The sequence below is a fragment of the Columba livia genome, chromosome 1 (assembly GCF_036013475.1).
Source record: "Columba livia isolate bColLiv1 breed racing homer chromosome 1, bColLiv1.pat.W.v2, whole genome shotgun sequence".
NCBI classification, from domain to species: Eukaryota; Metazoa; Chordata; class Aves; order Columbiformes; family Columbidae; genus Columba; species Columba livia.
The window spans coordinates 64,520,466-64,540,125 of NC_088602.1; the positions used below are offsets into that span (position 1 = coordinate 64,520,466).

General features: G+C 41.2%; 1 protein-coding gene across 1 annotated transcript in view; it reads left to right on the top strand.

The window, feature by feature from the left end:
• TMEM255B (transmembrane protein 255B) overlaps positions 1-19,660 on the top strand; it is a 76,291-nt gene that overhangs the window by 42,661 nt on the left and 13,970 nt on the right. Inside the window, exons 5-6 of the mRNA XM_065046790.1 lie at positions 14,732-14,812; positions 18,700-18,785. Coding sequence (XP_064902862.1) covers positions 14,732-14,812; positions 18,700-18,785 — 167 coding nt within the window. The remainder of the gene's footprint in view (positions 1-14,731; positions 14,813-18,699; positions 18,786-19,660) is intronic.

Sequence of the window (19,660 nt, forward strand, 5' to 3'; positions counted from 1 at the left end):
GTGTTTTGGGACAAAACATCAATGCAGTAAAGGATATGAATGCAATCTTCCAGGGGGATACTGTAGCTAACTGAACTAACATAACACATGAATTGGTGGACAGTAGTGTCTACTAGCATGATGAAGCTGAGTTACCTATAATGACAGGTGTTTTGTAAGATATTAGTAGCCATGCCTTCTCTGCTGCTATGGAATTGACTCAGGCATTGGACCTCTGTCTACTGGTTAGCTCCCACTTCAGCTCAGTTTCAGACCACCCCCACAAGCTTTCTTGAAAACAGATTTGAACGAGGAGGATGACTCCAAGCTGTGTGGGTATGAGCAGTGTGGATGGGAACATGTGGCCTCAGGACTGGAGATTGGTCACTGGCTTTTATTTGACAATATAGGTATAACCCGTGGGACATTGCTAGGTTACTCACTCCAGCTCTGGTGTTTCTTCATGCTTTGCAAAGGACAGCTTGCAAGAAAGTCAGAGAAGAAAAATCTGAAATTTGGAGTGGCACCTTTTAGTTTACCAAAGAAAAGGTTGAGAGGTGAATTGATCTTGACCTCTCTAAGGTACCTCCATAATCGAAGGTTATCTGATAACAGAGGGCTTTTAGTCTATCACACAAAAGCACAAGTAAGTGCCGCGGGTTGAATTCAATCCAAAACAGACTCAAACCGTGAAGCAAACCCAGTTTTGACAATAACAAATTATGGAAACCGCTTTGTTAAGGATATGGATGGTTCTGTCACTAAAATACTTAAATCCAAAGTTTCTTTTTATATGATCTTATGAAATTTATCCAGAAATTATGAACTTGACACAGATGTCTTGGAGTGAAATTATTTAGCCTGTGTTATTCAGAAGGTTGTTCTAGAGCAGTGTCTTCAAAGAAGGGTCCTGTGAACTATTCTTATGGTCAGGTGGAAAGTCTATTGCCTCTTGTCAGCAGGCCCTCTTCCCTGCTGGAAAACTTTTAGGGGTTCACAGATTAAAAGCAGTTGAAAACCATTTATCAAGATTTATGATCCAGGTTTGATGGTCTTCAAATCTACAAAGGAAATCCAATCTTTAACATGAACATAACTGAAATAATATCTCTACTAAAAATACTATTCCTCAGATATTGGATAACACACAAGACAACACAATGATGAATATATTGGATGCATCCAAGGGCTTGTCAGTAGAACTGTCATCTTACTAACATTTTCTGGGCTAGAAAGTAGATACACGGGAGGGTTTCAGGGTATATGTCCCCATGAATCTGCAGTCTGATATTCCTCCATTTCCAGACAGGTAAGAATTATGCATACAGCCTGAAGATACTGACATTACAGAGGTGCTGGTGAGAAACTTTACTTTGATTGCCAGGTATTTTCCAGCCAGAAAAATAATGGCAACCCTTTTTTTGGAGAACCTCTTATGATCCCCCCTCCCGTTTGCAGAGCCCCTAACATCAGCAGGGACAAAGTCCCTTGGTTATACAGCTCCTTTTTTTTTTTCCCTCTGAAATTCCTTTCAGGTTTAGCCAAACTGCAAATTATTTAAAAATTCTTTTTTTCTTCCCTGTTGTGACTTGTTTTCCTGAGGGAAAAGGGCTGGTATTGTGCCAGCCAAACAGAAGTGCCCAAACCATTAGGCAGCAGTGCACACATTGTATTTGGCCACCAAAGAGCAACTTGTTTGTCGATGGGAAGGAAAAAGTGAGGTCGTCGGTTCTTTTCCCAGCAGCATCTCTCTACACCTACCATGCATTAATGCATTTTTGAAGGAAAAATTCCTAGAAGGGGCAGTAAGGAACATGTTGCTACGGTTGCATGCAATATGGAGGGAGGAAGACTACCCTCTGGCTTTGAATTAGGAGTTTGCATTCTGAGAAAACATTAAGGGAATTACCTCCGCATTTGAGTATATGAAAGCTAATGGTTAAATGCCACTGCCATTTAGTTACATGATCCTGTCTCACAGAGAACACGACATCAACGCACGACAGGGCAGACTTTTTAGCGTGTTGGAGTAATAGCAAATCTGGCACTTCTGATTTCTTTGGCTCTGAAAATTGAATAATTATCTTTTAGCTATGCTTTCACTGTAATTAAATAGGTGTGAACTCTACTGACAATATTGTAAATCAACTCCAGAAATATGGATGGAAAATCTACACATTTTACTCACACTAAGAATCAAATTATTAGCGTGAGAAATAACAGAGGTGAGAAAGTGAACAGGATTTGACCCATGTTTAAAATGACAGTTGCATTATGGTTTTCATAGCTTATAGTCTTCTGCCTTTGTACATAGATTATAGTCTTCTGCATCTGTGTGGCTCCTATACATCCAAAAATCATATCTGGGGGGGAATTCATTTAGCACTGTGAAATAGCAGCTTGGATCAAGGGAGATCACTGTCTACTTCCATCTTCAACCTTTCTTTACAAAGCACTAGCCACGATGGAATTTATGCAAAGCATACAAAGCAAGTTAATTACTGTTTAATCCTGAGAAAGGTGAGGAACTGGGGCAAAGGGTTTGCAGTCTGCTGTGAAAAGCATAATCTACTTCCCTCTGATGTGCTGCCAGCAGAAGATAATTTCCTTCGTTGTTTCCTATTCTCAGAAATGTTTCTAGACCATCAACAGATGTTTCTGTTCTATGAAAAAAAATCAAAGCTGCTACGCAGATAGAGGGGGGAGGAAGTAGCCACCTGCAGAATTCAGACTACAGCAAAAATACTTGGCATTTTTTCCATCATCTGTCAAAGGAAAAACAGTGCTTTGAGTTGCCTTGTGCAGAGACTAGTGGAGTAAAAAACAATAAAAGGTAAAAGGTGCTTTTTATTCATATGGATCTAAAGTAGCAAAGCATGTGTTAATACAAGTCCTTAAATTCTACTAGAGTAAAAATGCAGAGTATTTCAATATGCTGCATTTTGCCACAGCAAAGTGTTTCAAAAAGCCAGAGGTTTTGTTTCATCTTTAAGTAGAAATCATGATTAGTATGAGTAATAATATCATGTAGCAGGAGTTTCTCTGTGGGTGGATGATTATTCAGTTACAAATAGTGCCCATGAAAAGTTTGTTCCCATGTATGCAATCAAGTTTTGACTGATAATTATTTATGGCTTTATTAAGATCGTATTAAAATATGTGTCGCACCAGTGTTGATAGATTATGAAAGTTCACACTTGTAATATATTTATTTAGTCTTTGATGAAAATTTCCAAGTTTGAAAAAGTGTGTTTTGAAGATACCATAGTTGCTTTTGGATTTTTGTTTGTTTTTACCAAACCTGCCTAGAATTTCCCTATTTGTATGTCTCAGTGTGGTTCTCTCCACACTCCCAGCCAGCAGTATATCCAGTGATTTTTTTGCCTCTGGGGCACTGAACACCATGTATTTGAACATCTCTAATGATCTGAAGTGCATGTGAGCTTCAAAATGACAAGCCAGTGAAGATGGTGGAAAGCTTATTGTACCTGAGCAATCAGGGTACACATAAATCATTTCACTGATTGTTTAGACCATCTTAACTTTGTAACTCCCATCCTTCTATTCATCCTCGGGCTTCTCTCAGGGACTTTCTACTGTCTTACATTTTGGGGTCTGGTGCTCCAGTCCCTTCCATTTGGATGAGCCCTGTTGCCCTGTCCTCTAGTGTGCTATGATGTGTTGGTGAGGGTTTTCCCTTTACAGGGATGATAGGGACGTTTGATGGCAAATTGCTGGTCATAAACACCTACTTCCTGTGTGTTTTCTCCTCAATATCTAACATAAAAATTTCATACATAAAATTGGTATTACATCACTTGGACTATAATGGTGATATTTAAAGGTCCCTGTCAGTGGTGTGCCATGCCCCGAAAATTTAAATCAGCACTGCAACATTAACAAAGCCTTCAGCATTTTATTTATGTATGTAGGTATTCAATATATATATTGCTCAACTAGATGTATGCAATGCAGCCTATTTTCCTTCTCTTTTATGTGAAATAAATCCAAAAGAGCATTATAAACATGAACCCCTACATCTCAGTCAGCAGGATATTCAGTATTTCAGATGTGTAAAGTCCAGTGTGTTGCAAAAATTACATTTCCTGCAGTAGAATACTTAGAAACTTATGTATTTCTTACATATTCTGATAGCACTAAGGCAAAAGGGAGTAGATGGGTTGTACTTAATGTATTTGAGTTACTTTACCAGAAACAGAATAAACAGTTCTTGCATTCTTGTGGAAAAGTTAATTACTCATATGGCACAATATCATTATAATCAGGACAGAGCAATCAGTTCATATAACGAACCCTATAATCAAGGTAATGTAATCAATGTAAGTAATCAGCTATAATAAGCAATTAAATACCTAACTGCATGAAGCAATAACTTAAATTACAACCTTGAATAACATCAGCTAATTGCATCATTAGAGACTTATGTAAAAGCCAATGGTAAATCTAAGTTTTTAGCTATGCAAAATAGCTGTTGCAGGTATCACTGGAAGTTCTACAGCCTCATCCTGAGAGACATTATCTAGCAAAACTTGACTAAAGAAGCAGTGATGTTCCAGTGCCAGACTTGGGTTTACCAGAGCTCTGGGGTACAAAGGCAGCAGCAGACTTCCTTGCTGCATCGTTGAGTGGCCCCAGCTCCCCAGTACAGCAAGAACAACTGCTTCTGGTGACATACTGGTTTGCAGCACAGCAGTACCAGCCCCCCCCACGAGCAGATGGGCATGGTGTCACTCACCAATTCTGCTCATGCTTCTTTTCTTCCTGCCGCCACCTGCCTGCATCAGCTAAAGCCACCCAGGCTGCTGAACCTCCATGGGGATGTGCAGGGGAGTCAGCTCCTGTTTCTTCCGCTTGTCCCACTGCACTGCACATGCTGGCGAAGGCTGATGGGCCTCTCCTCCAGCCTTCATGCCAGGGAGAATGTCATCAAAATCACTGAAAGCAAAAAAAAATCCCAAACCTATTGGAAGAGGCTTGAAACTTTCCTAATAGAAGTATATCCATCTGAGAACAGACCTGTCCACACCAAGAATAGACCTGTCTGTGCGTGTCATCTAGCAATGGGGCAGCCCCAGCATCAGGAGGCTTTTCATTTGACTGTAGCAGTACTACTAGCCCAGAAATCTCCCCCAATAAAGGAAAGTGAGACCGAGTCTACCACTACAAAATATTTTAAATAGAAGAAAAATCAACTAGGAAATACAAAGTGAGACAGATCCATCTGTGTGTGTTTGTCAGCCATGACACTATACAGGTACTCTGAGTACTTGCTGGTTTGAAAGAACTGAAATTAATATATACTACTCCCAAGCATTAAGAGAAGAGGATTGTGTAGGATCTAGTCTTTCAAATTAAATAGAAATCCTAAAAAGAGCCCCTGGAAAGCACAGTGTGAAGTACATCTGGTTTGTGAGAGTAAAGAAGTGTTTAAGTGTTTAGGAAGGGAGGGGAGGGGAGGGGAGGGGAGGGGAGGGGATGGGAGGGGAGGGGAGGGGAGGAAACACCAGTATCATAGAGGAGGAAAATTGATGAAATGCAGAAATTGAAAGACTTGGAGGCCTACTTGACGAAGTAAAACTAAACTGACATTTGGATACAAAAGCTGATGATGAGCTTGGTGGCAATGAGATCAAAGCTGTTAATAACTCTAGAGGAGACTTGCCTGGTGCATGGTCAAAATGTGAAGCAGGTAGGAATTATTGGAGAATTATAGAATCATTTAGGTTGGAAAAGACCTTTAATGTCATTGAGTCCAACTGCAAACGTAACATTGCCAAGTCCACCAGTACACTTCATTGTCTTCCCATAACTTTACTTGACCAGCTTCCTCAGTTTCAAATAAAATTCAGATATTTTTCACAACTCCCGTTTTTTGGGCATCTCTCCGTGATGCTAGCACCTAGCACCTTCTAGCACCTAGACTTCATTTCAGGGTCATCGTTTTGTAAAACCTGGGGCTTTGTAGCAACCACAACATTCCAGATTACTGTCAGCCAAATGCTTATAGCCAATTTATTAAGCGTTTTGAGTTTCTCAGTGAATGAGAGAAACGAAGATGCAGTGCCTTGTTCGAGTATCAGCCCCTTGAGCATCCCTGGCACTGAATGAAGGTGCACATCTTTTCAATGCAATGCAACAAAGGCCAGAAGCTGATGCCTGGCGCTCCCACAAGAGCAGTCCCTGATGTTGAAGAGGAAGGAGAGGAGCCCACTGAGTCCCGTGGAGGTGGTGGGCAGTCCCAGGGCACTGGCCTGTCCAAGGAGGCACCTTTATCTGTGGTAACACACACTCTGTCCTGCCCAGAGGCTCCTGCAGTTGGGCAGTGACCCCTCTCTTCCCAGCTGCTCTCTGAAATGCAAAGATTATGAAAACAATGTAATTATTACAGAAATAAATCTCAGTGAGGCATATGAGTAGTAGTTTAATAACTATCTGTAAAGTATGTCTCCAAAAATGTAACATCTCATTAATTATGGGTAAAGCATTCTGTTGGTCTACCAGGAGGTTAAAGGTTCTTTATCAAGCACAAGAGAAGATATAGGTTTGCAAGAAATTAGCCAATTTAAAAATGGTTATTGTAAATAGTTTATTTTCTTTTCCATCAATTGATGTGGGTTCAATATTTGGAAATCTGGAATAGAAGAGTTCGGGGGGGAGGGAGGGGCAGTATTATTTCTGCTCTTTTCTTAAAATAGTGAAATTATGCAAGATAAATTGCCTTCTGAAAGCCTCTTCTGCTCCAGAAATTGCAAACTGAAAACCAAATTGCATGTTTAGCTGCCAATGAACAAAAACCCAACGCAATAGTAAAAAACAAAAACAAAACAAAACACCCTTCCTTCTAATTCCAGAAGGTATCATCATGTGCTTTATGTGAGATTTGCAAGGCTTGGGAGCAAACAGAAGTATAAGACGTTTTGTTTCTTAAAGCTGATACCCCTTCACTGCAGTATTGAGGATAGTGACTTGTACCTTAGACTCACATGTTCCTTAATACCCATCTTGTCACAGCCAATATGGAAGCTGTTCGTAACATTTAAAAAATTCACAATTTTATTTTGTCTATGAGTGAAAATGCAAAAGTATTTATATCAAACACTCCTATGAGCCCTTGGGATCTCCTAGCAGTGGTCTTCCTCAGTAGATGCCAATCTTATTGAAAATGTTGCTGAAAATGATTGAGAAACATCTCTTGGTCAGAGAGAGACAGGAACGACAAAAGATTTGTAGCATTTCCTCTTGTTATTTGTACAGGGTGGGATCCAGTCAGTTTTAGGTCAGGTCCCCAGACACCAGTCCCGTCTGCCTGCTTTCCCAGACTCCTAATATGTTGACACTTTCTTTTGTGAGATTCTTCTGTCTTTGGTCTGACAGCTCTCAGGTCTGTATGCTCCCATGTGCCATGTGCTCTCAGATAGCCAGTGTGAGGCAGACAAAGATACCTATGCTGCATCTAGCCCTCCAGAGAAACATAAAATCTAGTTCTTAATGACATCTGTTTGTTCATATTTGCATGCCTGCTTTCAGAAAGTTAGTGGAGAGCCTGATCTTGAAGGGAGTGATAATCTCCAGAACACCCAGCTGTTGGCACAGGGCTGAGCTGGCACTGAAGGCTCATGTTTTGGTTTGCTTTTAGGATTAAACGTGAAAAATCTTGGCAGCTCCCTCTCCTATTCATCTCCTAGCTATGCTGTAGATGAAAAGGACCTACAAAAATTTTGCAGGAAGAAAATAGAAGATGAGAAACTTCAAGTTAATGAGCCACTAAAAACATCAGTCTGGTTTCAGTCTCCTCAATTTTATCTATATTTGTCTTTTTCATGTGCCCAGGACCATTCTGTGGTCCCCAGGCCAACTGGCATGGTGAAGCCCACGTCCTTACTCTTAAAGTCTCTTAGAGTCACAGGCAGCATGGCAATGTCCAAATTACTTACTGGGAATGGTTCTTGGTCCATGCTAATTTCCAGACCATGGCCAGAAATTATTTTGGAAGAGTGATAGTAGGCCAAGGCCAAAGCCATCAGAGGCACAGTTCTAACAATTTAATGGGCTGGATGATTGAGTTTCAGGCCTGTGAACATTCCCTGGCACTGATTAATCTACACTTCTATCAATGCAGCCATGGAAGCTAAGACTAAATAAATACCGTAATTGGAAAAAAGTAGCCCTCACTATATAATTATTTCAATAAATTATTAGCCATGTTTTGTGTCTGTAAAATATGGCATAAATTTCAGTCAATACAGTTTATGCTATATTTCAGTTTCCAGAAAGTGGACTGATGTAAAAGGGAGATGGAATTTTCCCTGTTTTATCCAAAATATATGTTTTCTCCAAGGAAACAAAAACTGGAATAGAAAAATCTACTTTCCATACCTCAGTTAAGAGCCATACAACCTCCTCTCCCAAAGATACTGTTCAAAGAATACTTTCCTTACACAAATAACGTATTGCAATGCTCCCACCATCAAAGAGAATGTGGGTTTTTTTATTGTATGCTCTTAAAAGAAAGCAACACACCAAACCAAACCCCTCTATATTTGGATCAAATCTTGTCTTCTTTGGCATAAAGCCTTCCCTCTTATCCATCTGTTCATCACCCGCAGGTTCTAATACACATGCAAGCAAAATATTAAAATAAAAACTGTGCAAGAACAGGGAGGGTTATTGTTTGCTCTGTAGGGTTCAAGGCTGAGCAATTCTGATTTGCCTGAAATTAAAGGGAATTACTGGGTGTACAGATTTTTTTTAACATCTCTGAAAGTTTTAAAACAAATTCTAGTATGATTACTGTTAGGCCTTGTAGGAGCCTTGAGAGTCCAATCTCAGAGGCTTGTGGATGGTCTTCAGTAGCCTGATCTTAATCTGTTTCTGCCAAATTCAGCAGCAAGACTTCTTTTGACTTCAATGCATCCAGTTTTGCCACAACTTTAAAAGTATTTCCCAAACCAGCATATTACATGACCAGATTTTACCAGGAGCTTCCTCAAACACTGTTATTGGAACAGAGCTCTGCAGTAGCTCACACTAATGTGTAATATTAATATATAATCAATAATGCATTCCCCTTCTCTGCTTCTTTAAGTAACTCTCTTTAACTGGAAATGGGCAGGTAGGGAACATCTGTTGTTTGGAGCTCTGCTCCTGTACACAGAGGACAAACACCAGTAGGCTGGCAAAAAGAGTAAGAATTCTGTATTAAAATGTAGTTAGTTGCATGCTTGGGTTTATTTACTGATGTAAAAGAAAAATGGCTGGGTTTCATTCAGTCCTTCTGAGCACTGGAAAATATGACTTCTTAGCTAATTGGTTTTGTTGTGGTTACTCATTATCCGTGTTCCCACAGAGCTTAAGATTGGTAGTCATCTTTTCTGCTCTGTGTCTGCATATTCAGGTCTTTTTTATTGTATGCTGATGCCACTTTTACTTTATGTATTTGTGTGTTTGCATATAATGGGCAGTTACAGTCAGATTGCCATCAGTTTAGATTTAGAAAATGTTTTTTTAATGTAACCTTACTTATTTCTACACAGTGATAAGTGAAGATAGAATATTGCTGCCATATACTTCAAAGCCACTGTTAGTAGATGAAATATATATACACACACGTATAATATGTAAAAATAGCTCAGTCTCTACCAGTATTGCTATAAGCAGCAGAATCAAGTAGAATCAAGGACTGGTAGGTTTCCTGTATTCATACACCATCTGCAGTGAGGAATATGAAAATATGAAGTATTTTATGAGCGGTCTCTCGGGAGTACTTTTATAGCTTTGAAGTATGTCTCATTTGCCTTTGTTATTAGAAAGGCCAATAAAATCCAGTGAGTGCTAATGCAATGTGACATACTGTTGGAAAATTTTAAAAAAACTTTTTAATGTCTGTGTGGTGCCTCATTCATATAGATGCCTTAGTAGACAGACAGACCACAACACCTCTATGACATGAAAATATAATTCAAATAGAAGCTTTTACCAATGCAACCTTTTGGTATCCCTGGTGTACCTCTACTTAAAAGCTGAATGGTTTAGGTGTTGAGTTCTGTGGGTGACCAGATAAAGTCAGTGCTATCTAATCTTTTTTTTATATATACTGAAACATCACTCCTTTATTTTGATTTGGGGTCCCCAGACTGATTGCATATACAGATGCGTTTAGAAGAACAGCTGAGAGAAGTCTGATTCCATCTTCTTTACTTCGCCCATCAGGTATTGGTACAGATTGATAAGGTACACCAGAGCTTTCTCTTCTCTAGACTGAACAGTACCTGCTCTCTCAGCTTCTTCTCTTATGACAGATGCTTCAGTCTGTTAATTTCTTCTTGGTCCTTTTCTTAACTCACTCTAGTACGCCCATGTCTCCCTCATACTGGGGAGCCTGGTGCTGGACCCAGCACTCCAGACAAGTCTAATCAGTATGGAAGAGAGAGGAAGGATCACCTCCCTGGATCTGCTGGTGATGCTCTTCCTAATGCAGACAAGGATACTGCTGGCCTTTTTTGTCACAAGGGAGCGTTGCTGGCTCATGTTCAACCTGCTGCCCACCAGGACCTGCAGGTCCTTCTCTGTGAAACTGCTTTCCAGCCATTCAGCCCACAGCCTTTTCTGGTGCATGGGATTATTCCTCCCCAGGTACAGGATTTGGCATTTCCCTGTGCTGAACTTCTTGAGGTTCCTATGGGCCATTTCTCCAGGGCGGGTCCCTCTAAATGACAGCACAGTCCTCTGATGTTTCAGCCACTCCTCATAGTTTTGTATCATCTATAAGCTTGCAGAGTGCACTCTACCCATCATCTAGTTCAGTAATTAAGATGTTACACCGTATTGTTCCCAGTAATGACCCCTGGGGTAGACCACTGTTTAGTGGCCTCCAGCTGGACTTCATATCACTGATTACACCATGACCTCAGCAGTTCTGCCAGCTTTCAGTCCACCATACTGTCCCTTTGTTTAGCTTGTACTTCATCAACTTGTCTGTGAGTATATTATGAGAGACTGCCACAGGCCTTACTGAAGATAAACAACATCTGGAAGCATATGAATGAGAAGCTCCATTTATCCACCAAACCAGTCACATCCTTGTAGAAGGCTAACAGGTTGGTCAGACATGATCCCCCATTTGTAAATCCATTCTGACTATTCCAAATCACCTCCTTGTCCTTGAGATGTTTGGAAATGGTTTCCAACATTATTTGATACTTCACCTTCTCACCAGTGTGTGGTCCCTTGGATTCTCTTTCTTGTCATGCTTGAAGGTAGGAGTGACATTTGCTTTCTTCAAGCCCTCAGAAATCTTCCCTGAATACTGTGACCTTCCAAAGATAACTGAGAACAGCTTTACATTGACATCATGGATCGTCCTTGGTACTCCTGGGTCCTATGGACTTGTGTGTCTCCAGCCTGTTTAAACGTTCCCTAACCTGATCCTTCTCCACCAAGGGTAAGTCTTTCTTGTCCCAGATTTTCCCAGTGGTCTCCATTGAAGACCAAGACAAAGAAGGCATTGATTACCTTGGCCTTTATCATGTCTTTTGTCATCAGGTCACCTGTCTCATTCAGTAGTGTGCCCATATTTTCCCTAATTGCTCTTTTGCTGCTAATACACCCATAGAAGCCCTTCTTGTTGCCCTTTGCAGCCCTCACTGAATTGAACTCCAGGTGAGCTTTGGCTTTCTTAACCCCATCCCTGCATGCTCATATAATTTCTCTGTTTTCCTCCCTGGTCACTTGCCCCTGACTGCACTTACAGTAAACTTATTTTTTATATCTGAGTTATATGAGCAATTCCTTGATCAACCAGATAGGCCTCCTGCTGCCTTTGCTTGATTTTCTTCTTGTTGGGATGAACTCCTCTTAAACTTGGAGGAGGAGATCCTTGAATATTAACCTGGACCCCACTGCTTTCCAGGACTGTTTCCCATGGGATTCTCCCAAGCAGAGTCTCAAATAGGCCAAAGTCTCCTCTCCTGAAGTCCAGGGTTGGGATTTTGCTTTTTTCCCTGCTCCATCCTCTCCACATCCTGAACTCCACCATCTCAATATCAGAGGCAAGGCTGCCCCCGACCTTCACATCCCTGACCAATCCTTCCTTGTTTGTAAGAATGAAGTCCAGCAGAGCTCTTCTCCTTGTCAGCTCCTTGATCACCCATGTGAGGAAGTTGTTGTTAATGTATTCCCGAACCTTCCTGGATTACTTGTGCCCTGCTGTGTTGTCCTTCCAGCAGATACATTGTGCCTTCACCAGATATTGGGGTAAGGTTCTTTACTATTTTGAAGTAATAAAGTAGTTAAAGTATGCCATGAACACCAGGGCCTGTGAGTGCGAGGTTTCTTCCAGTTGTCTGAAGAAGCCTTGTCTACTTTTTCCTGATCAGGCAGTCTATAGCAGACACTCACCTCAACGTTGCCCATCTTGTTCTGGCCTCTAATACTGACATACAAGCTCTCAGCTGGCTCCTTATCTGTCCCTAAGCAGAACTCCATGCATTCTTGCTACTTTTTCTCATGAACAGCAACTCCTCCTTTCTGCCATCCTACATGTCCTTCCTAAAAAGCCTGTATCCATCCATGACAGCACTCCAGTCCTGTGAGCTATCCTACCATGTCTCTGATCCTGATGAGATCATTGCCCTGTGACTGCACACAAACCTCAAACTGTTTGTTATCCATGCTGTGTGTGTGAGTGTACAGACACTTCAAAGAGTGCTAGGCATCCCAGAAAAGAGGTGAGAGCTTTCCTTGTGCTGTCCTATGGGTGCTTCCTTATTCATGTGCATACACTTGAGAGTGCCCCATTTAGCCCTGTTATGTTGTTTGGGAGATTTCTCTTGTCCGCATCACCCTGTTCCCTTTGCTTGTCTCATTGGTCTGCTACTTCCTCACCTGATTGTTCATCCTCATCTCCTTTCCCTGTTGCTCCTAATTTAAAGCTCTCATCACCAGTTGACTAGACTGTAAGCAAAAATGCTTTTTCTCTGATTAGTCAAGTGGATCCTATCTCTTCCAATATGTCCATGGTCATAAAAGCCAAATTCCTGTTGCCGACACCAGATGTACAGTAAGTTGTTGACCTGCTGGATCCATCCAGCCTCCTCGAGCCATTTCTCCTCACTATCCGGACTGAGAACACCCCTTGGGCTCTATGCCCTTGACCATTTCCAGGATCTTTCAGGATCAAACTGAGTCTTGTTATTGTTGAGAATATGACGAAAAGCAGTTCTTCATTTATTTGTTCCTCATGGTAGCAAAAGCCGTTTCTACTGCTCCCTCCTCTCTCATTTCATCCCCACACAACAGATGAAATCAGGGTTAGAGTATGACCCTCTGTGAAAGAAGGGCAACACAGCCTTTGGCTGATCCTATGCTTACTGTGCTAGTAGAGAAACTCCAATCCTGTTAGTCCTCCAGACCACATCTGTCCTTGGAAATCATGGTGAAAGGGTCATGCTTTCCCTGGCCTACAGAAGAATGTTGTCCTAGCTCAAGACATGGCATGCTGTTTGTGTAGTGTTTGCTTTTCCTCTAGAGAAAAGCAGTTACTGAAGCATTTTTTATTACACTTGTGTGATATAAATAAATATTTTTTGATTCAGGAAGCTAACCTTTCCCTAACCCTTAGGAGCTGGTGTCCAAACTTTCTTGGGTTTGCCAGTATAATCAGAAAGGCAAACAAGCTGATGGATGAGCTTTATTCATTGACCTGTCTGCATTCCTGCCTAGCTCTGCATTTTTACTGTCTATGTATTTTGGGTCAGCAGATTTATACAGTTCACACTTCATTATCCAACAAACATAGAATACTCAGAAGTGATCTTAAGTAGTACAGATATTTCTGCAATTTCTGGGTTATTGCTGGATAGGTTATAAAGCTTTAAAATGCAGTGAAAGTTAATCAGCACAGATTTCTGCTAACAACTTAAGTAGTCCTTTGTTTGTAAGTTAGCATGGAAAAAGGGGATGGCATATAATAAGTTACCATATTTTCTCTTGAGAGGGGTCTGACTGACATACTGGAGAGCACCTGAGTGCTTTTGAAGGTACAGATCATGATCTGGGACCAGATAAGTGACAGAAAGTTGAAGATGACTTTTTTTCCAACATAAATCATTCACCTACTTTGATTTGGGATAGACATCTGATCATAGAGAACTCTTCAGTCATCATATCCTCCCTAGGTAAATATGGTCTCAGCCTGGAACTGGCTGAGGTGTGCACCCTTTGGCCTTCAAATGGCTGTTTGCCAAGTTTGGAAACACACATCTTCCATCTGGCCAAGGATATTTCATTGTGTTCTTCCTTTGTATCAGCTTGTGGGAACTGTTACAAGCAAAATATTAAATATGAGCAGTGAATGCATCTTTTGCAGTAAGCATAGGAAAATAAGGCAAAACCAAATTTGGTGCAAATTCCTTCCTCTTTATGCCTTCATTTCTTAATTGTTCTTTCTCTTTCTTTGGGGGTTTTAAGTGTGTGTAGTAAGTGAAATGCTTAAAGTATTAACTATTTTTTTTTTTTTTTCACTGTGGACATGGTTCAAATCCTTAAAAAAGAAAGTCCCATATCTCAAAGACAAATAGCAGAGTAATTCTTTGTTCTGGGTAAGAAACTGTACCAGGAAAAAGAGTGATTGGACCATTCTCATGCTGTAAGCATCTGCCGTGGGGACATGGAATGTGGTGCCTTCAAACTTCCTCCAGACTGAGTACTTTTTTGGCCCTTTTTCTCTTTACAGGAACCCAGACCTTTATATAACAAAAGGTGCCAGTTTTATTCAAGTGGAACAGGATTCCTGTATGATGCCTACCAGACAGAGGTAAACAAACTCACCTCATCACACAGTCATTTCTGCTGAGCTTTGAGGGGCTGGGGAGGAGGGAGGCAGGTGATTGAGAGCATGTCTGTGCATGTAGGTCATGAGCTGATAGAAACCCTACTGTTTTTTCTCACATGAGTGACTCCCTGCTTGTCCAAGCCTCTGATGATGGCAAATCATTACAGCCAGTGAGGCTTTGAATCATCATCAGTGTTTCTGTCCAGTACATTACTCTGGGACTGGAACGATTCCTAGTCCATCTATACTGTATAATAGCTGTCTGGGATGTATTTGTCACATTGGCATCTTTCTCTAATTCGTATTCCACTTCAAGTGGAATAGGAAATACCTAAATGAATCCATTTCCATTGTCCAGAAGACTTCAAATCTCCTCTGTATTTATCCAGCACAGGCTAAGAATGTCAGCAGTTCAAATACAGCTTTTTTATTATCTCAATGACATTAACATGGTCAGAAGGCTGCCCATACCCAAATGGCTAGAAATCCAGATTTAGTTTCTATTCCTAGTTTTCATTTTATTTTGTGGTAAATTGGTGGGCGTGAAAATAAAATCAGGCAGAGCAGGATGGAGAACAGCTAAACAGTGGTATAAATTAAAAGAAGCCAGATGTCCTTCATCACCATTCCTGCCATGGCTAAGATAAAGCGTATGGGAAATGTTACTGTTAATAACTCTAGACAGTTTAGCAAAGTATATTACCAGGTTAAGCAGCTAATACTCCTTAAATCTTGCTGCTAGGGCACCTCGTGGTTGATTCTAGAAAATGTATGACAAAAATATTTCATTGACTTCCTTGCCTGAAGACCTACCCAGACAAACTTATGATCTGTGACAACACCCTTTCCTGTAAGTTTTACTCCATCCTCTTCTGAAGTCTGCAGGCACACTCTGACACAGACATGGCCCAAGAAATGCTTCTGATTCCTGTAATAAGCATGTAGCTGGCATCACACTGTCCACAACTCCCTGCAGGTGACCCCAGCCTCAGGCTTCTGGACAGACAGGTTTCCTCAGCTCTGCACATTCTGGGAATGTCTAAAGTTGGGCCACCCAGAGCTCCTTGCTCTGTTCTGGCAAAACTCCTGCATCTTTTAAAAGTCTAGTTAGTTTGTAATATCATTCTTGTCTGGTTGACCACTGATCTAAAGTCAGCATGTGCTAATTCAGAGTTAATGATCCATGGCATTTGAACTTGGCTTTTGCTTTTCCAAAGTTAGCCAGCTAGTGAGCTGGGGACATGCTCTGCATGCCAAGCAAACACCTAACTAGGCAGGCAGATTGTTTCCTGAGTAAAAAGTATCTTTTGATTGCCATCTCTATCCTGTGAGTGGTCTCCAGCTCATGTAGTTTACCTGTTTTGGTTCTTCTCTTTGCTTGAAGCAGAAGGAATGTGCTTTTCTTGCAGTTACCATGACATGAGAACATATCTTCAACTGGTGCTGAGGGGATAGACAGACACAAAGAGCCAGAACATGAAAAGCTAAATGTCTGATCACTGAAATGAAATAGTAGGTCTTGACATGCAGAACACCCACAAATGGCCTGTTTCTACCACCCTTGCTCACACCACATAGTAACTTGTTTATTTTGGTCCATTTGCTGTTCTCCTAAAAAGGAGTGTCTTGCTCTTTACATGTTTTAAAAATGCAGTGATAAAAATAGACAACTACAGTAACTCCCTTGGACAATAATTTAATGTATCTTGTAGCCTTAGAAGCAGCTAAAAACATATTTAAGATCTTGCTGATCTCGTGGTTTTGTACTTCTAGTCTTCTACAATAAAAAGGAGCAAACTGTCTCTATTGATACTTGGATAGGGGAAAACTACTTTTATTTCCTATCAGAAGTGTCCCCAAAGCCATACATCAAACAAACCACCTTTTTAGCAGCCCACTCCATCTTACAAAGTTCTTCGATCCCAGTCATGCATGTGTAAAGGGAAAAGGATATTTCAACTATGCAGGTTCTAGGCCATTTTGACAGCATACAGGAGGTCAAACCCAAAATCTTAAGTTCTACTCAGTACAAAAGCACTGGAGTGTCCCAACAAAATGGCTGTGGTAGCAAGTGCATTGGCACTCTTTCCTCCAGGATCAGTTTTCAAACTGCTGTGAGAAGCATCCAGATGTGATGTTTCAGTCACTTCTGAGCTGGATCTTGATGAAGCCGAGGCAGTGGCTGACGGCAGCGCGCTCCTTTTCTGCAGTAAACTGCAGCTCAGGCTGAGGATGGCTGCAGCTGAATGTGGCTTCAGGCCAACAATACCCCTATGTGACTTTCCAATAAGTTCAGACAGAATAGAACGAGGCTGATGAAACAAGGTCCTATCTCAGAGTGAGATACTCTTGTGGCAAGCAAGATGTGTTCCTGTCAAGCTGTGAGCTACATGTCCCATATGCAACCTAGACTGAGACCATCCTTCCATTTTGGATTAGAAGAGCTGTTTTACATGAGACACTAACCACAGGTAGAGCCTTGTCCTGGGCAGCAAAGCAATCCCAAGGCACCGTTTTAACTTCTTTTTAACTTTAGTTTTGTCACCCAGTTTCCACTTCTCAAGCAAATCCTGCCAAGGACAAGTGTGGCAAGTCTGTGACCAGCTGCAAGGTGAACTTTGGTGCTAAGTGTGTGTTCAAGGCTTTCCTTTTGGCTGGGAACACGTGAGGAGTACACGCTCATCAACAGTGGCAGTTTTCACACTAAAAAGGATGCACAGATCCAGAACTCAGAAACTGAGAAAACGTGGTTTAATGTCTCCTGTGGAGACTATCCCACAGACACACATTCATGGATAAGCAAAACGGTCTGACCGATGCTTTTCTAAAGCAGGCATGTATTCCTAAGCAGGCTCCTTCCACTTTTTCATTATGAGAAATTTTCCATTCAATAATACATTTTATTTGCATTTTGCTGACGGAATACTTCTCAGTGGTTTCAGTACATTTTTTCTATCAAAATAAATCAGTAGAAAGAATGTATTTTCTGACCTACTAGCTTTAAAATCCTTACAGTTCTCCAGAATTTAGAAGTCAGTAAGTTAAAAATCTCGGGAAAAATAAATATAAAATATTTCAATTGGTATGTAGTGCCAAATAGAAGTGATTAATGCTTACCACACTTAAGGATTTCTTGTCTGGACGGAGAGTGGCTTATGTGTGCCTACCTTTATTGTTCTAACATCTCTCCATCCCTGCAATTCCTGCTCACACAAATAAACCTTTTCAGTTTTCTATTCAAGAGCCTGAGGTAAATGGTACTTATTTGCTGGAGTGCTTGGATCTTTTCTAAGCAGTTTTCTGTGTGGGTTTGGAGATTGTTCTTCTTGTTGTAGTTCCTGGTTATTTCCTTCTTCAGGAGGGTGTTACTGAAAGGAGTGAGCTCCCATTTTTCAGAAGCTGTTCAGATAAATTGACTTCTTCACTCATTTTCCCACTACAATGGAGTGGCATTCTTATCCACTTCAGTAGCTTGCTGTGGTGTCTCTCTCAAGACCCATGGTCCCTGTGTCACAGCCGTAGGGATCCACATCTCACACCTGCAGACTCTGTGTCTTAGAAAAATAGCACCAGGCAGAGCAGCAAAGTGCTTGAAGAATTTGGCAGCCCTGGGTGAAGTTTGGTGCTTGGGGCTCTGGGCTCCATAGTGCAAATGCTCCAATATTCAGGGGCGGATGTCCAGAATGAAACTCCTGGGAGCTCAGGGATGTCCTTCTGCCCTGGAGTCGTGGATTTGGACATCTCAGGATCTTTCTGCACAACACATGATAAAACCTGACACTGCACTAGCTGCTTCTTTGCAGTCAGTAGGATGATTCACGCAATATTGAAACACTGAGAATAAAAGTCGGTCTCTTCTTTTTTGGCAGGTAACATGTTATACCTTAAACAGCAAATGCCAGCTGAAAGTAAAGAGTAACACGTGCTATTGCTGTGACCTGTACAACTGTGAGAAGTAAGTACCTGTGTGCAGTCAGTGGCCTCCAAGAAAACCTTCATTGTTTGTCCCTCCTCTTAAATGACAGCGGTGGGTGCCCATAGGCCTGGAGAAGCAAAACAAGGTGCTTGTGTGCTGAGCAGCCCAGGTCCTCTGTGACTGAAGTCCTGATGCCAGCAGAGAAGAGGTCAGGACTTGCCTATTAGTGTTAGCATTATTTCAGTTTCTTTAAATATGTCCATAAGCTTTTCACTTTGTGATCAAAATTGCCCACGCAGTTATAGCCCTGTCAAGATTTACTATTGATCTTGCAATGCAATTTTCCCATTAAATTTAATGATTATTTTTTTTTCTGCCAAATTCAGGGAAACAAAATGAATAGGAACACAGGTGTCCATGAGCAGAGATCACATTGTAGGCATATGCAGAGTTCTTTTGTTAGCAACAGCCTCTGTAGGAGGGGATTTTGTTAAATTGCCATAGGATAGATATGAAGGTCTCAAGAGTGTTTTCTGAAGCTGTCCATTTTACTTCATCATTACCAACACACGAGATGTCAGAAGATAACGGAGGAGATGTCTGGATATGTTTATGAAGATCAGCTGAAGGTTACCACAGGGTTGCCATGCAGCGATTTAACATGAGTAAAAACAGCTGTTAGGAAAACTACATTACAGCAAACTCCAAGGGTTTGTCTGAAAGACAGATGAAATAAACCCGCACAACTGTCTGGCCACCTGGCACATAGAGATTTCAACTGCAAGCAGCACCATGTCTTGCCACATGCAAGAAACTGAGGAGAATTTCCCAGAGCAGATCTGCTGCCTGTCTCACCCTCTGCACACCTCAGCATCATCTTACCCTGCACTCTCATGCAACCTCTGCAGCCTTCT